The sequence below is a fragment of the Carassius gibelio genome, chromosome B2, assembly GCF_023724105.1.
Source record: "Carassius gibelio isolate Cgi1373 ecotype wild population from Czech Republic chromosome B2, carGib1.2-hapl.c, whole genome shotgun sequence".
Taxonomy (NCBI): domain Eukaryota; kingdom Metazoa; phylum Chordata; class Actinopteri; order Cypriniformes; family Cyprinidae; genus Carassius; species Carassius gibelio.
Window position 1 is genome coordinate 5,266,403 of NC_068397.1, and position 15,792 is coordinate 5,282,194.

General features: G+C 37.1%; 1 protein-coding gene across 1 annotated transcript; it reads right to left on the reverse strand.

Moving 5' to 3' along the window:
• Nucleotides 1-7,548: 7,548 nt before the first annotated feature.
• On the reverse strand, nt 7,549-13,849 carry ebna1bp2 (EBNA1 binding protein 2). The gene is made up of 9 exons (XM_052549700.1): nt 13,623-13,849; nt 13,394-13,477; nt 12,263-12,438; nt 10,385-10,508; nt 10,147-10,236; nt 9,986-10,061; nt 9,790-9,877; nt 8,248-8,413; nt 7,549-7,650 (listed from the first exon to the last, which is right to left on the reverse strand). The coding sequence occupies exons 1-9, from the start codon at nt 13,695-13,697 to the stop codon at nt 7,603-7,605; spliced, it is 927 nt and encodes a 308-aa protein (XP_052405660.1). The 5' UTR covers nt 13,698-13,849; the 3' UTR covers nt 7,549-7,602.
• Between the last annotated feature and the right edge of the window lie 1,943 nt (nt 13,850-15,792).

Genomic DNA, 15,792 nt, shown 5'->3' on the forward strand with positions numbered 1-15,792 from the left:
TGAAGGATGTGGCCGGCCAGTCGGAGTCTTCTACCAGCAATGATGTTATGAAGTTTGCATGTGCCACTCCTTAGAAGTACTTATTCACTGGTCATGTGATCATAAAATCGGATCTTCAGAATTCGGCATGGCCAACTCTGCTGGAAGACTTGTCGAGCTTGTTGTTGATGCTTCCTGATGCCTTCCAGTTCTCACTGGCGTAGATAGCTGTCGGAACCATGATCGCAAGGACCAGATCTTGTTCATCCTCCGAAAAACAGCTGCCGCCTTCCCAATGCGTCTGCCTCCGTGTCGCCGTTCTGGAAGATCACACTACCCAAGTAGGTGAGCTTCTGTACTTCCTCCAATTGCTGTGTTGTCCGACTTTGACACCCCATGTCTGGTCCGTGTTGCTCACGTGCATGATCTTGGACTTTTCTATCCTGATCCTGAGGCCAACTTCGCCTGCTTCTTTTTCCAGTGCGGTCATGACATGCTGCTGCTTTGGTTTATCTTCTTCAAGCAGGGCATTGTCATTGGCGAAATCCAGGTCACCAAGACGATCGAGTTCAGACCAGTGGATCCTGGCCCCAACACTTGCTCCAGCTCACTGCACAGGCCCAAAGAGAAGGGTGATGCCCTGCCAGTTGATACACTCAGAAATAATGCCTTTCTTGGGGATTTTGACAATTGCACCCCTTCGCCAGTCCTCTGGGACTTCACCATTCTGCCAGCATTTGTTAAAGAGCGACTTTAGCTTCTCCGCCAAAGGGCTGCACTCCGTACTTCAAGATCTCCACTGTTATTTCATCCAAGCCAGCCGCCTTGTTATCCTTTATGCTTTTGATCAAGATCTTCACTTCCTCAATAGCGCTGCCTGAAGTTGTTCCTTGGCATCCTCAACATCAAAGTCGTATGTGGTGGTTGAGTCTGGTTGATTGACATGTTCCATCCACCGCTTGTTCTGCTCGTCTTGGGCAATCAAAAGCTTTCCATTTTTGTTCTTGATTGGAGTTACCCTTTGTTCCAGTCAATTCATGGACTACACGGTCTTGGAGTCATTTCGGACAGCAGCTTCCTGCGCTTCGGCACCTTTACACTCTAGCTTTTCCTTCTTATCTGTTCCTTCTGACAGCTTTTCTTCACAAGTCTGTCCAGACTGGCATATCTTCGGCTCATTCATTGTTTTAGATTGGTTCCTTTTAAGCTTCATGGCTTTTCTCTCATCTATGAAATTCCACGATCGATCTTGGATCCACTGTTCCTTCAGTCTTCCTCAACACCTCCCAATGATGTTTTGGACGCACTCCATGGTGGTAAGTCTGAGATCCCCAGAGGTCTTCTACATTCGCCATCTCTTCAAGAGGGACGAGGCGGGGAGGTGTCTTTGAACTTCTCGATCGTGAGCGGTTTCCTTGGTATGGGCTGCCTTTGGTTACAGACTTTGAACTTGATATCCTCCCTGACTAGGTAATGATCAGATCCAACATCTGCTCCTCTGTAGACCCTCGCTTCATGTAATGATGACCTCCACTTTTGGCTGACCCATATGAAGTCAATCTCGTTGAAATTTCACCCATCTGGTGATCTCGAGGTCTTCTTGTGGATTTGCCAGTGTTGGAAGTACAAGTTCCAATTGCACAACCCGTTATATTGGAACGATGCCAGCTGCTCCCCATTGTTACTGATGAGGGCAGATGACGCGTGGGCACAGATCACAGGTTTTGAGTCCTTGGTGACTGCCGCCCAACTGGGCGTTGAAATCCCCAATCAGGATCTTCAGGTCGTGATTTGGGATGTCGTCAAAGACAAAACGACTTTGCGACGTCATCCTCACTGTCCGTAGGTGCATAAACTTGTACCACTGTCGCTTTGGAGCATCCATAGGCAAAATGGGCTGTGATGATCCAATCGTTGATGGGGCTCCAGCCGAGGAGTGCTTTCATCGCTCGTTTGCTCAGGACAAGGCCTACTCCACGTTCGTGCCATTCTTCATGATCCGTGTACAGGATGGTCTTGCCATCACTGCTAATTCGGCTTTACTTCTGACATACATCTGACCTTGCTGTCACCAAGGATGTCCAAATCATTTACTAATTTGTCCATACTGATAAATTAACACATCAATTTCAGTACATGTTGAATAAAACATGTATTGACTATTTTAAAAACGCTGTATAGTCTGACCCGTTTAATTCCTCTGGTCATGTAAAATATTCTTCATTTGCATAAAATGAGTTAATTCAGAGGTGAACTCACGCAGCAACATTGTTTTTGTCACATGTTATAACACATTTACATTATAATAAATATATTAAGTTATCTTTCAAACATTATGTAATTTCTCAATCTTTTTATTAGAAAGTGTTACTGAATATTAAATAATAATGTATATATCCACAGATGCACCACCTTTTCCTGGAGAGTACAAAGTTAAAGAGGCAGTTCCAGGGCAAATGTATCCAGCTGAAATGTTCGCAATGCCTCTTCCCTTGTACCAGCATTACCCGGACAGATACATGTTCCCGGCCGTGCTGGTGACCCTCAGACCCCCTGCACCAGGAGCCTATAGGGAACATGTTGGATTTGTTCCCTTGCCAGCAGGAGCACTGTCCCATCCGTTGGAGACTCCTGAATGGCAAGTATGTTTCACAGGCATGATTGTTCTGCCATGGCATCCATTAAAATTCCTACAAACTATTATGTTGGTAAGACAAAGACAGCATTGTCCATTGTAATCAATGTTTGAACTAGTATAAAATTGGGTGAGCTAAGTCTCTGATACATAGATGATCAACGGCTTGGGGTCAGTAAATATTTTTAACAGAAAATAGAACTTTTATTAAGCTAAGACACATTAAATTGACAATAAAGACATTTCTAATGTTAGAAAATGTTTCTTTTTCAAATGAAATGCTATTTTTTCAAACTTTCTAATCAAAGAACAACTTTTTTCAACATTGTTAATTAGAAGAAATTTGTTTTGATGTTTCTGTTGAAAATTCAGGAATACATTACATTATAATATATATATAGTTTGGGATGAGTAAGATTTTTTTATGTTTTTTAATGGAGTCTCTTGTGCTCAAGACTGTATTTATTTGATAAAAAAATTCATATTGTGAGATGTTATTTAAATTTAAAAAATGTATGTGTATATATATATATAGCTGAATTTTCAGCATCATTATTCCAGTCTTCAGAGTCACATGATTCTTTGGAAATTATTCTAATATGCTGATTTTTTATTGGTGCTGAAAACAGTTTTCTTTTTTTCTTTTTTTGGAAACTGCTACTTTTTTCTGGATTCTTTTTAATGAATAAAACATTAAAAAGAACACCATTTATTTAAAATTAAAATATTTTCTAACAGTATGAGTATTTACTATCACTTTTTATCAATTTAACACATCCTTGCTGAATAAAAGTATTCATTACTTTTAAAAAAACATTACTCACTCCAAACTAGTGTATATTGTAACACAAGATTTCCATTTTTAAATGCTGGGGTTTCTTTATATTTCTTTTATTTTTGTTTGTAAAAGAGTCCTGAAAAAACTATCACAGGTTCCAAAAACATGAAGCAGCACAACTGTTTCCAGCACCGATAATAAATCAGCATATCAGAATGATTTCTGAAGGATCATGTGACACTGAAGACTGGAGTAATGATGCTGAAAATGCTACTCAGCCATCACAGGACTAAATTATATTTTAAAGTATATAAAAACAGAACCTGTAATTTTAAATTGCAATAATATTTCACAAAATAACAGGATTTGTTCTGTTTTTGTTTTGTTTTGTTCTTATCAAATACAGCCTTTATGAGCACAAGAATCTTTTTTTACCAAATTTTAAATGGTAGTGTGTGTGTGTACATATATATATATATATATATATATATATATATACACACACACACACACACACACACACACACACACTCTCTCTCTCACAGGCTACTTTATTCAATTTCTTGGTAACACAAATTGCTAATCAGCCAATCACATGGCAGCAACTCAATGCATTTAGGCATCTAGATGTGGTGAAGACGACTTGCTGAAGTCCAAACTGAGCATCAGAACGGGGAAGAAAGGGGGTTTAAGTGACTATGAACGTGGAATGGTTGTTGGAGCCAGACGGACTGGTCTGAGTATTTCAAAAACTGCTGATCTACTGGGATTTTCACACACATCCATCTCTAGGGTTTACAGAGAATGGTCAGAAAAAGAGAAAATATCCAGTGAGGGGCAGTTGTGTGGACGAAAATGCCTTGTTGATGTCAAAGGAGAATGGGATGACTGGTTAGAGATGATAGAAAAGCAACTTAAAAGCATGGATCCATCCTGACTTGTCTCAACGGTTCTGGCTGCTGATGGTGGTGTAATGGTGTAATGGCGTAGGGGTAATTTTCTTGGCACTCTTTGGGCCCCTCAGTACCAATTGAGTATTGTTCAAACACCACAGACTACCTGAGCATTATTGCTGACCACATCCCTTTATGACTACAGTGTACCCATCCTCTGATGGCTACTTCCAGCAGGATAATGCACCATGTCACAAAGCTCAAATCATCTCAGACTGGTTTCTTGAACATGACAATGAGTTCACTTTACTCAAATGGCCCCCACAGTCACCAGATCTCAATCCAATAGAGCATCTTTGGGATGTGGTGGAATGGGAGATTCACATCATGGATGTGCAGCCGACAAATCTGCAGCAACTGTGTGATGCTATCATGTCAGTATGGACCAATTCAACACATTGTTGAATCTATGCATCAAATAATTAAGATAGTTCTGAAGACAAAAGGGGGTCCACCCAGTACTAGCAACCTGTACCTAATAAAGTGACCAGTGAGTCTTTTAAATAACTTTTACCTCTTCATCCAAACTTCAAAGACTGTCACAACTGTTGGGCTGCTCTCACTTTTAAGAAAAATTGAGAAAATATGTCTAGCTCTTATTCTCTTTATCTTGTGCAGTCGACTTGCAGTACGTGAAAGCTTGAAACACCAAAGCTAGTTAAACTTCTTTGATGTTCTTTTTCTAATCACTTCATTTTTCATAATCTGCACAGACGGCAGGCCTGCGATATCAGGCTACGGCCGACATCATTATAGCTGAGTAACTCATTAGATATTTCAGAGGTTATCAAAACTTTCAGGAACAGTGTCAAGTTCAAGTTTTCTGAACGTTCCTGAAGTTTAGCTCTGTCCCAGACTTTCTCAGCAAAACCTTGTGTTTACACTAAGTCTGTTTCTTCTGTTCCTCTGTTTCCGGAGATCCATGTTCCACATTATAGTCCATACCCCACATATCCAGGGCTGAGAGATGATCCTTCCCAGCATGCACAGAGTCACATGGATGGAGAGCAAGGAAGATCTGAGCTTCCTGCTCAAGTCGCAAGAATCCCAGGTATTAAATATTGAAACCATACATCGTTGATTATTCTGATAAAATTAGTGGGAAGGACAAGGTTTATGTGGATCTTCAAAAGCCGTAATTCACCCTTACACAAATCATAAAGAGATTACATTAAATTTTTCATGCACTGCAAAAAAATAACATCTTCCTCAGTATTTGTCTTTTGTAATATCCTAAAATCAAGATGCATTCACTTGCGAAGAAAATGAAGATGGTTTAAGTCTATTTTTCTGAGAAATTCAACATTGAGTTTATGCTAAATACAAGAGTAAAACATCTGGCAGTGTGGAATGAAAACATTATTTCCGTTTTCATTAAGTAAGATCCATTAAGATTTTTCTGAGCATGTTTTGTTTTTGTTTTATCATACACCCTTTATTTAGAGTTTCTCAGAAAACAAGACCAACAATATATTGCTGCATGTAATTTTACTCCTCATTGTCTCGCGAAACGTTTGTGTTGGAAAACATGACAAAACTAAGAACAGTGTAAGTTTCTTCCCTTTTTTTGTCAAATGATTTATATACCAATTGAGATCTGTTAAAAATTTTCCTGATACAACTCATTTTCTGCTCCTTAGACACTTACATTTAGATAATATATTGACATATTGTGTTCAGATTTCATTTTTTTTGGCAGGAGAATTTGTTTGCTGCCACAGTGACTGATAAGGTGGACTTCATTTACATTTTCGTATTGTTCATTGTTTGCTTAATACAGAAAGTCAAGTTTGTGGTTTCCAGCAAACAGATGCTGTGCCTGCTGACAGTCTTTCCTCAAAGAACACAGAGGAGACCAGATGAGTCCTTCGGGTTTCACGTCGACTGATCTCACATCTTTTGTACATAGACATTCATTGTTTCCTTTTCAAAAACAGGAGTTATTCTTTTTCAATTTCCAATAGCATCTCTAATGCATGTTCATTACTGTGACATTGTAGTCAATATTTTCAGAAGACAGCTGTAGTCAATGCTGTCTTTGTTCCAGTTTCTTGTTACACTACAATCAGTTTAGTACTGAATCGATTATGGTATCAGTCTTCATTTGTTGTTGCATTTGACAGGTTAGAAAGTTGAACGCCTGTTGTTAGAACCGTTTTCAGTGAAATTCAAGATGTTATTTTCCTAAATCTGGATAAGTGTTTTATGAATAAACCGTTCAAATTCTGAAGATTGTCCTTTTGATTTTGTGAAGCTTAATTGAAGCAGCTCTCGACTCTTAAATAAGTATTTTCTTTTATTATTTTTATTTTCCCCTGTGTAACTCGGACCCTGTGTGATCCTGTTTGTAAAGACACATTTAAAGATTCCCAGGATGAACATATCACTTCATTTGCTTATCTGAACCCAGGCGGCACAGGAACGACACAACCAGGACCAGTGGGCAGATAAACTAATTACATTCTCATGAATATTAATGTGCTCCTCTGGCTCAGAGCAGCGCTGAATGCAAAACTGTGATCCGATGTGTGCCAAACTCAAGTGTGTGTACAAAATGTAAGCAGATAAAGCAGTATGTTTATTCCCATAGCAAATACAAACATTACTGTGAAAAGAGATTTGGTTTGCTGACTGATTTAGTACAAGATTGTGTGCTTTCTGAACCCAAACAAGTAGGGGAAAACTAGTTTTCTCTACATTTTTTAAAAATATATCGGTGTATATACACAAAAATATAAAAAAAACTTTTAAATGGAAGATAAGTAAGCTGATCAGCACCCTGAATGGTTTTATTGATGGTGTTAACATTGGATTGCTCAAAGGGTTAGTTCTCCTGTGAATAAAAATCCGTCCATCTTTTACTCACCCTCGAAGCATCCTTGGTGTGTGTGACCTTCTCATTTCAGAATAATCCAATCGGAGTTATATTAAAAGTTGTCCTTACTCTCAACAGTTGTCAACAATTCAGAAGGCTTTAAATAATGTGAGCACATCTGTAAGGCTTGGAAGAGCGAGGACAATTTTTCATACAACTTCGACTGGATTATTCTGGAAGAAGAAAGTCACACATGGGATGCTTCGAGGATGAGTAGATGAAGAACTAACCCTTTAATACAAACATTAAAAATTAAATCTTTTGGAAAAACACAAAGGTGTCTGTCAAGAAAAGAACAAAGCCACAACATCAAACAAGTAACAGGAAATAGAGATTTTTAAAAAAGTATTTTTAATGGCACAATTCTTTTGAGTGATACAGCTCATTTACGTGCCTTCATTTTCCTCCGTGATTCCTTCCCTGGCCGTTTCTATAAAAAAAAGAGAGAAGAAAATATGAGAGGGAGGTCTTTAAAAGGTTAGAATATAACATTACTTATTTAAAAGGATAGTTCACCCAAAAATGAAAATTTGATGTTTATCTGCTTACCCCAAGGGCATCCAAGATGTAGGTGACTTTGTTTCTTCAGTAGAACACAAACTGAGATTTTTAACTTTGCAGTCTGACAGTCTTATAATGGGAGTGGATGGGAGTCACAGTTAAAACATACAATAAAACAAAAAAAAACTAAATCATATTAAACCCTGCGGCTCATGATGATACACTGATGTGTAAAGACACAAAATGATCGGCCTGTTTCTTTAAACATCAGTGTATCGTCACAAGCCACAGGGTTTAGTTTGGTTTTGTTTATTATTTTTTATTGTATGTTTTAGCCGTGACTCCCATCCACTTCCATTATAAGATTGACAGACTGCAAAAGTTTGAGTTAAAAAATCTTGGTTTGTGTTCTACTAAAGAAACAAAATCACCTACATCTTGGACGCCCTGGGGGTAAGCAGATAAACATCAAATTTTCATTTTGGGGTAAACTATCCCTTTAAAAAACAACAAAAAAAATACTTACATTGGTCTTGCCTCCTTTGCCGAAATGTTTCCCACCTTTCCCATGAGCCATTTTGGCCTTGAATCCTGAAACGTCGTCATGGCTGTCTTTGGTGTTCCATTTGGTGCCCTTCTTCTTTCCCCCGAAGCCAAACTTCTTATCCTTGTATTTCTTCTTAGAATTTGGACTAAAAACACGACATGTGTTAAAATATTTTCCAATATATATTATTTTGTGTCACACGAAAGAAAGAAAGAAACAATGGAAGGAGTGACAGGAGGGCGAGTAAGCAACAATTTTCAATTTAGGTAGAAATCTCTCTTTAAAAGGGTCATATAATGCAATTTAAAGTTTTCCTTTCTCTTTGGAGTGTTACAAGCTGTTGGTGGATCGATAAGATCCCTAAGGTTCAAAGACTAAATTCTCAAATCCAAAGAGATATTCTTTATAAAAGTTAAGACTCGTCCATGCCCTCTTAAAATGCCTCGTTTAAACAAGCCCCCACTTCTACAGCAGTGTTTTGAGCAGTGTAGAGTAGAGCTTGTTTGTCGTTTCTTAGATCACAACATGGTTTTGTGTTTACGCGGCATGATACACAACACGTAAAGACACTTTAAGTCACTGTAATCAGTAATTATGTCCCCACTGGATGCAACAAATGCCTCATTTGTAATGGGTTTTATTGTTTTTGTCTCGTCGCAACGGGAGACGACATCACAGTATGGTGATGGGCGTAACATCTGTCACATGCTTGATGTATTCAGCCAATCACATTGTGCTGGATAGTTGACCAATCAGCACATCTCGCTTTTTCAGAACGATAAGCTTAGTAAAATCAATGCATTTCAGAAAGGCATAGAGGAGCAACAATAATGTACAGTATGTGGAAAATGTGTTTTTGAACCTTAACCACATAAACATTGCATTACACCAAATACACAAAATAATGTTCTTTATAGCAACGTCATATGACCCTTTTAAAGTAGTTAAACAGTCAAGTAGTTTAAAGTAGAGGGCAATACTTTTTACATCTACATCTATCTGATCATTGATCATATAATCAGGTTGCAAATTAGATTAGTATACGCGTGTGTGTGTGTGTAACTTAATTATAGTAATGTCTGCAACTTTCACACACATTTGATCAACAGATACACTGTGCGCACTGCAATGCTCTTGTTAATGTTTTGGATGTTTCAGCCAACAGTTTTCTTCTACCATCATATTAACAGGTGAAGCTTCATAATTCAAGTAGACCTCTTTCTATGACCCCCTTAAACATCTTAATGTTGACAGCATTACATTTGAACAGATAAAATGTCAACTAATTACAAAACAAAAAACATATATACAGCCAGATTCACTTGGACACAATTACAAAACAGCATTTAAATAAATATTTCCCCATAAAATGGGAAGACCAAAAATCAGGGAATCTGGAAAATGTTACGACACTTCCTGTTGAAAAATAACCTATATAAGAAAAATAACCTATAAATAATCTAATTTGAAAACAGCTGAAGTACTGTAAAGCTACTAAAATTATATAGAGTCATCACTTACCCTTTTTTGTTTATTTGCTTTTTTGCTGCTGATGCTTTCGGTTTCTGATCTTGATCTCCTTCCAAGAAGTCCAATTTATCTGTCATTCCTGTGGGACATGAGGACAAGTGAAAATGTGCTCCACGATAATACTGGTAAATAAATGAGATGATGTGAAAACACTTTGCTTTAATGATGTACACGTGTGTGAATGTACCTTTCTGATACTTCTTTACAGCCGTCAGCATTGCTTTCTTCTGTTTCTGCCTGTTCTGAATCACCTGTGTTTGAACCTGTAGAGCCAGAGATGGAAAACCAGGTCAGTCAAGACCCCAAAACATCACTCTGAGAGAATCTGCCAGCGGTTTTAAAACTGACCTTTTTGCCATATTTCCTCTGTTCTCTGAGCTTCTTGGCCTTTTCTGACTTCTCCATTGCAGCTTGCTTCAGAAGAAGCTTCTTCCTAATCTGTTAAAATCAAAAACAAAACAAGTGGAAAATTGTGATTTTTAATTGACAGATTTTTTTTAAATTCATAAAATCCTTATTACGGACTCCAAACTTTTGAACGGTAGCATATATTCTGTAAAGCCTGGTGCTCATGCCATCTTCTCACCTTCTGCATGTGCTGATCTGTCTTGGCCATCTCTGCAAAGTAATCCTCCGGTCTCTTGGTAGGAATCTTGAACTTTTGCAGCTTTGGCAGCGCTGCTAAAACAGTTGCTTGGGCCTGCCGGTAACTGTAACAAATGAAACATACTGAAGCACAAGACAAAAGTTTCCAAACATTATAGAGAGAGTAAATTCACACCAATGTTTTTTCCTTAAAACAACCAAATACTTTACACCAAAATTTACTCCAAACTCACTTCACAACATCATTCGAGCATTTGAAACGACTTCCTATTATGATCTTATGTGGAATTATATCACAGAATGAGGCAGAAAATCCTGTACTGTAATAAAGGTTGTGTTGATTAGCACTGCATTATAAATATCATTTATTCTAAAGAAAACATCCGAGACTTAATACTACAGGAACTGGTTTGGACAACCCTGCCTTTGCTTATAATAGGGACTTCCTCATATGTTATGTGTGACCCTGGAGCACAAAACCAGTCTTAAGTCTCTGGGGTATATTTGTAGCGATAGCCAAAATAACACTGTATGGGTCAAATTATCCATTTTTCTTTTATGCCAAAAAAATCATTAGGATACTGTAAATATCAAAAAGTATTTTTTTTTCAATATTTTTTTTTTTTTTTTTTTGCACCCTCAGATTCCAGATTTTCAAACAGTTGTATCTTGGCCAATTATTATCCGATCCTTACAAACCATAGATCATTGGAAAGCATATTTAAATCTCAATGTCAAAAACATATAACTTACATATTTGTCATATGAATTAAACAAATAACATGTGTTTATAGCACACCCTAATGCTCACAGCACTCTTTTCTAGGTAAAAATAATCCTTTTTTTTTTTTAAAGAAATTTTAAGTAAATGTATGAGAAGCCATACTTTTTTTCCATCAAAAAAAGCACACATTTGAAGAATGTTTTTTTTTTCTTAGTGGATGCATAAGAAATCTGTGTTTCTTATTAAAGTCATGGTCTCTATTTATTTTGCATACCTCTTGTCAAAAATTTAAGTACTGCCACAAATGTGAATCATAACAATATTTTATAGTGACTCCTTTAAAGGGTTACTCCACCCCAAAAAGAAAATTGTCATTAATTACTTACCTTCATGTCGTTCCAAACCCTTAAAAGCTCAGTTTGTCTTTGGAACACAATTGAAGATATTTTGGATGAAAACCTGGAGGTCTCCCCTCTGTCACTTCAGATCACCGTATGCTGCGTATGCTCTTGTGTGTCCTCCGTGCCACAAGGATGCGCTGTTTTATTTCAAAATCAAAGCTAAATACACGTAGAAACAGCGGAGGACACCGAAAAGCACAGGCAGCACTGTGATGGAGAGACACAGAGGAGACTACTGACAAAGGAATTACTGAATGAAGTCATTATTTTTGTTTTCTTCTCTAACAAAAAGTGTTCCTGTCGCTTCATATAACCCAGTTTGCATTCATAATTTTCCTGGACCTTGACACTGTTATTTGTTTGGCAGTCAATGGGACAGTCTCAAGCCTCCAGGTTTACTCCAAAAGATCTTAAATTGTGTTCGGATTTTACGGGTTTGGAACGACATGAGGTTAAGTGATTAATGACAACATTTTCTTTGTAGGGTGGAGTATCCCTTTAATAAACCTCATAATACAATAATTTATTATTAGTCATATTAATATACATGTAGATGCCCAATTATGTGCAGTCCTACAAACAATATTTTTTTTTTATTTGGAATTATTTATTTGAATAATTTCTGTCTTTAAAAATCAATCAATCACTTAATCATGCTGCCCTAAAACAAGGTATAATATCAGACAGAAGTAAACATTTTGTGTCAAGCAGCATCCTTGTTTCAGACACTCACAAGTACATCTCCCTCTGAAAGTCATCCTCAGCGCTGACGTCTTCGCTCCCTTCAGCTTGCTGTGCTCTGCCCTCCGCTTGTGCAGCAATGTCAGCCGCCGGGTAATTAGTGAGGTCCAGCCTTTCAGCCCACGGCAGGCTCTTCTTAAACTCAGCTAGGCATTTCTTGAGACCCTCCTGAATGATGTAGAATCAAATCATTTCTATTGATACATTACGACTAACAGTATAAACCACACAGTATCATATTTGATATGAATTTCTAAAGCCTCTAAACTAGTGACATTATCAAATCTGTTATACACAATCATCTAAATGCATTGTCATCTAATTGATTCATACTTTTGAAAGTTACTTTTAAAAAGTAAACGTATCTTGATAGAAATATCGAGATGGGGTGTTGGGGCGTATGTTGTGTTGATGGCGCAGTGGATAAGACACATGACTTTGGTGTGAGAGACCCGGGTGAGACACCAATGTGTCCCTGAGAAGACACTTAACCCCTAGATGCTCCAGAGGCGTGTGACCTTTGACATATATAGCAATTCTAAGTCGCTTTGGATAAAAGTGTCAGCTAAATGAATAATGTAAATATTGATTGACTAGATTATTTTAGGTTTACTTTATTATCCATACAAAAATTTTGGTTGCACTTTATTTTACAGTACGTGAACTTAGTGTATTTAACTAAGAAAGTTCTGGTAATACTAGGTAACTACATGGGGTAGGGTTAGGTTTAGGGGTAGGTTCAGGGTTAGTACCTACCTAGTTATTACATAGTTATTGTAATTACTGTAATAAGTACATAGTATGTACATGGGGAACAGGACTGTAAAATAAAGTGCTACCAAATTTTCTTACAAAAGAAAACCAAAAACAGGTTAAAATGTAAGAATCAAAAATGTCAGTATCTACACCAAGATTTAATATTTTTTGCTCAGTTTGGATGTTTTATTGTTTTGTTTCTCCTCCTGGAGTAAGAGTATTTTTCTGTATCACACCATATGGGCTATAAAATGCTGAAGCATCACATATGAAGCAAAACATATTATGTTTTTTACATTTTGTCTAAAGATAAAAAATAATGTTCTTTTTTAAATTTCCTATGTCAGACTTCCCAGGTTAAACTTACCACATTGTTGACGGCCTTCTTCGGCTCGAGCAGAGGAACATTCAGTCCAGGTTTGAGCAAACCCTTGGAGAAAGCTTCTTGCAGCTGATCAGAGACAAACGTGTTATGCAAACTTACTCTTTTGGATCTCTTACTTACTTGTTGATTAATGTAGCACGACAAGTTGCTGAGATATAAAACGGTAGGCCTACAGCTTGAACAAAACACATGAAGTTCACTATATTCTCACCTCGCCGTCGGATAATTCGTCGTCGTCTTCCTCGGACTCAAATCCCATCTGGGGATCCTCACCTATTTCTACCATTGTAAACGAATTCAGAACGGAGATTAGACAAATAAATAGAGTAACAAGAATTCACAACATCCACTAGCTTCACGTGTGGACAGCACTGTTTCTCACGTGTGTGCGTAACAGTAAAGCCCTGACGGAAACAGAGAACTGCGAAAGAATGGTTCCGCGACGCGATATTGACACCCCCCTTCTGTGTTAACCTGGTGTTAACACGTCTGTCTGTGTTCAGGTAAAATAGGCCAGGGAATCTGCGGCCTACAGCAAAACCACCATATGAACAAATAATTCATATGTTTTCATACATATTCATATAATAAAGAATTAACTGTTAGCCCACACCATCACAAAATCATGAAACTAAGCATGTTTCCTCAAAATGACTGGAATGAAGTTTTGGACTTGCACATGAAATATAAGCATATTAGTCACCATGCATTTTCACAGAATTTATTATACATATAGTTAATGTACATTTTCACACATTGTACTGTAACATCCTTTTTTGTCTTGTTGATTATTACATTATTAGCCACTGAAGTTTTATTGGTTGCTGCCAGCCGTTTTTGTTGTTTTGTACAATTGACAGTACAATTTATTAATTGATTTAATTTTCCTGTTGCAGAGTTATGGCAGGATTTAGTTGTAATGGTCCCTATGGGCAGATTTTGAAGCATATTTGTCTGCGTGTCTGCCAAATGCAGTACCCTTGTTGCTTGGACCCCTAAATAGATCTTATTTGTACAAAGAGCTTTTAATTGTAGTTGTGTTTTGCATGAAGTGTTTGTAGATGTGTCTTCAGCAGTTTCTTAAGGGTGGTTCATTGTAGGAATTGTGAAAGATGACTTTGTTCTTGTGATAAAACCACAAGGCACTCCTTCACTGACTGTAGATGAGAAAAAAATACTGAAAGGTACTTTAATAATGACACACTCTTAATAACATTAATGAGCATGTGTTTCACAGGTAGAATGTATAAGCATGTACAAAAAAAAATCGTAGTGGCATATTTAGCGATCAAAAAATGCACTTCTGTTTGCTTCAAAGACAATAGAATACCCTTATATATATATCTTAAAAGATACTTTGATTACATGCATCAGTCGGAGTGTAAACACTAAACATTGAAAGATGTTGTGGCAGATGTGACGCTTACATGCCACGGGACGTGCATGTAATTATGGAACAAAAGAGAGGGGGAAAATTAAGGTAAAGTGGCAAATAGGTAAGCTAATAATAGAAGAGTGGAGGCTCGAACAGTGCATATTCACAACACAAAGAATAAAATACCTATATATGAAGACTTGTGCGGTATTTAAGGCGTTTATATAAATGTTTATAGCTGGAGTTTAAAAGCAGCTGAATATAGAATCTTGTATCCAAATGTAAACATTTCTCATTTCTATTAGAGTGTTTATAAAAGCATGCTATCTGATCACTTTAACTTTAGTTAAACAGAGAAAAAGCGAAAAATTAAAAGGGTTTTCTTTTTTATTTGCACCACACCACTGGAAATCACAGCAGTTTATTACTTTCCGAGAACATTTCATAAAATATATCCAGATTTTTAGGATCCGAGCACAAGAGGGCAGCAGCATCACTTACTTTCAGTCTCATACTGAACTGTTATTATTCAAGATTAAAATAAAAATAGAATTTAGGATGATGTCTGTCAAGTTTCTTGTGTCCTACTTTGTATGGGCGCTGTTTTTATTCATTCATTCATTAACTATACCCTATACTATATCCAAATTCTCTGTTTTATTTTCTCTTTCTATGTTTTATATTATTTGTATAGTATTTATATTAAGTAATTCTGATTGTGCTTGGGTTTATTAAATACATAAAAGCTTGAATATCATTATTTATCACCTGTTTTAATTTATTATTAGTGTGAAGTCATACTTGGAGATGTTTGTTGATGTTAAAATTGGATGGTTAAACATGTTTATTTAAACACTTCATTTTTACGGCTACAATAATCATTCGTATTTCGTAAATAATCGTACATAAGGGAAAATTTTCGTCGAAGTTTACAGACAAGCCGGGTTTTGGTTTTGGGGGACTTTTTTCTGTCAGGTGATAGGTGGGTGTGGAAATGGGCGTGGCT

Coding starts and splice junctions, on each gene's coding strand:
- ebna1bp2 (XM_052549700.1), bottom strand. CDS start 13,697: ATGGTAGAAATAGGTGAGGATCCCCAGATGGGATTTGAGTCCGAGGAA. Junction 13,478..13,622: donor ACGAATTATCCGACGGCGAG/GTGAGAATATAG, acceptor GTCTCTGATCAG/CTGCAAGAAGCTTTCTCCAA. Junction 12,439..13,393: donor AGAAGGCCGTCAACAATGTG/GTAAGTTTAACC, acceptor TACATCATTCAG/GAGGGTCTCAAGAAATGCCT.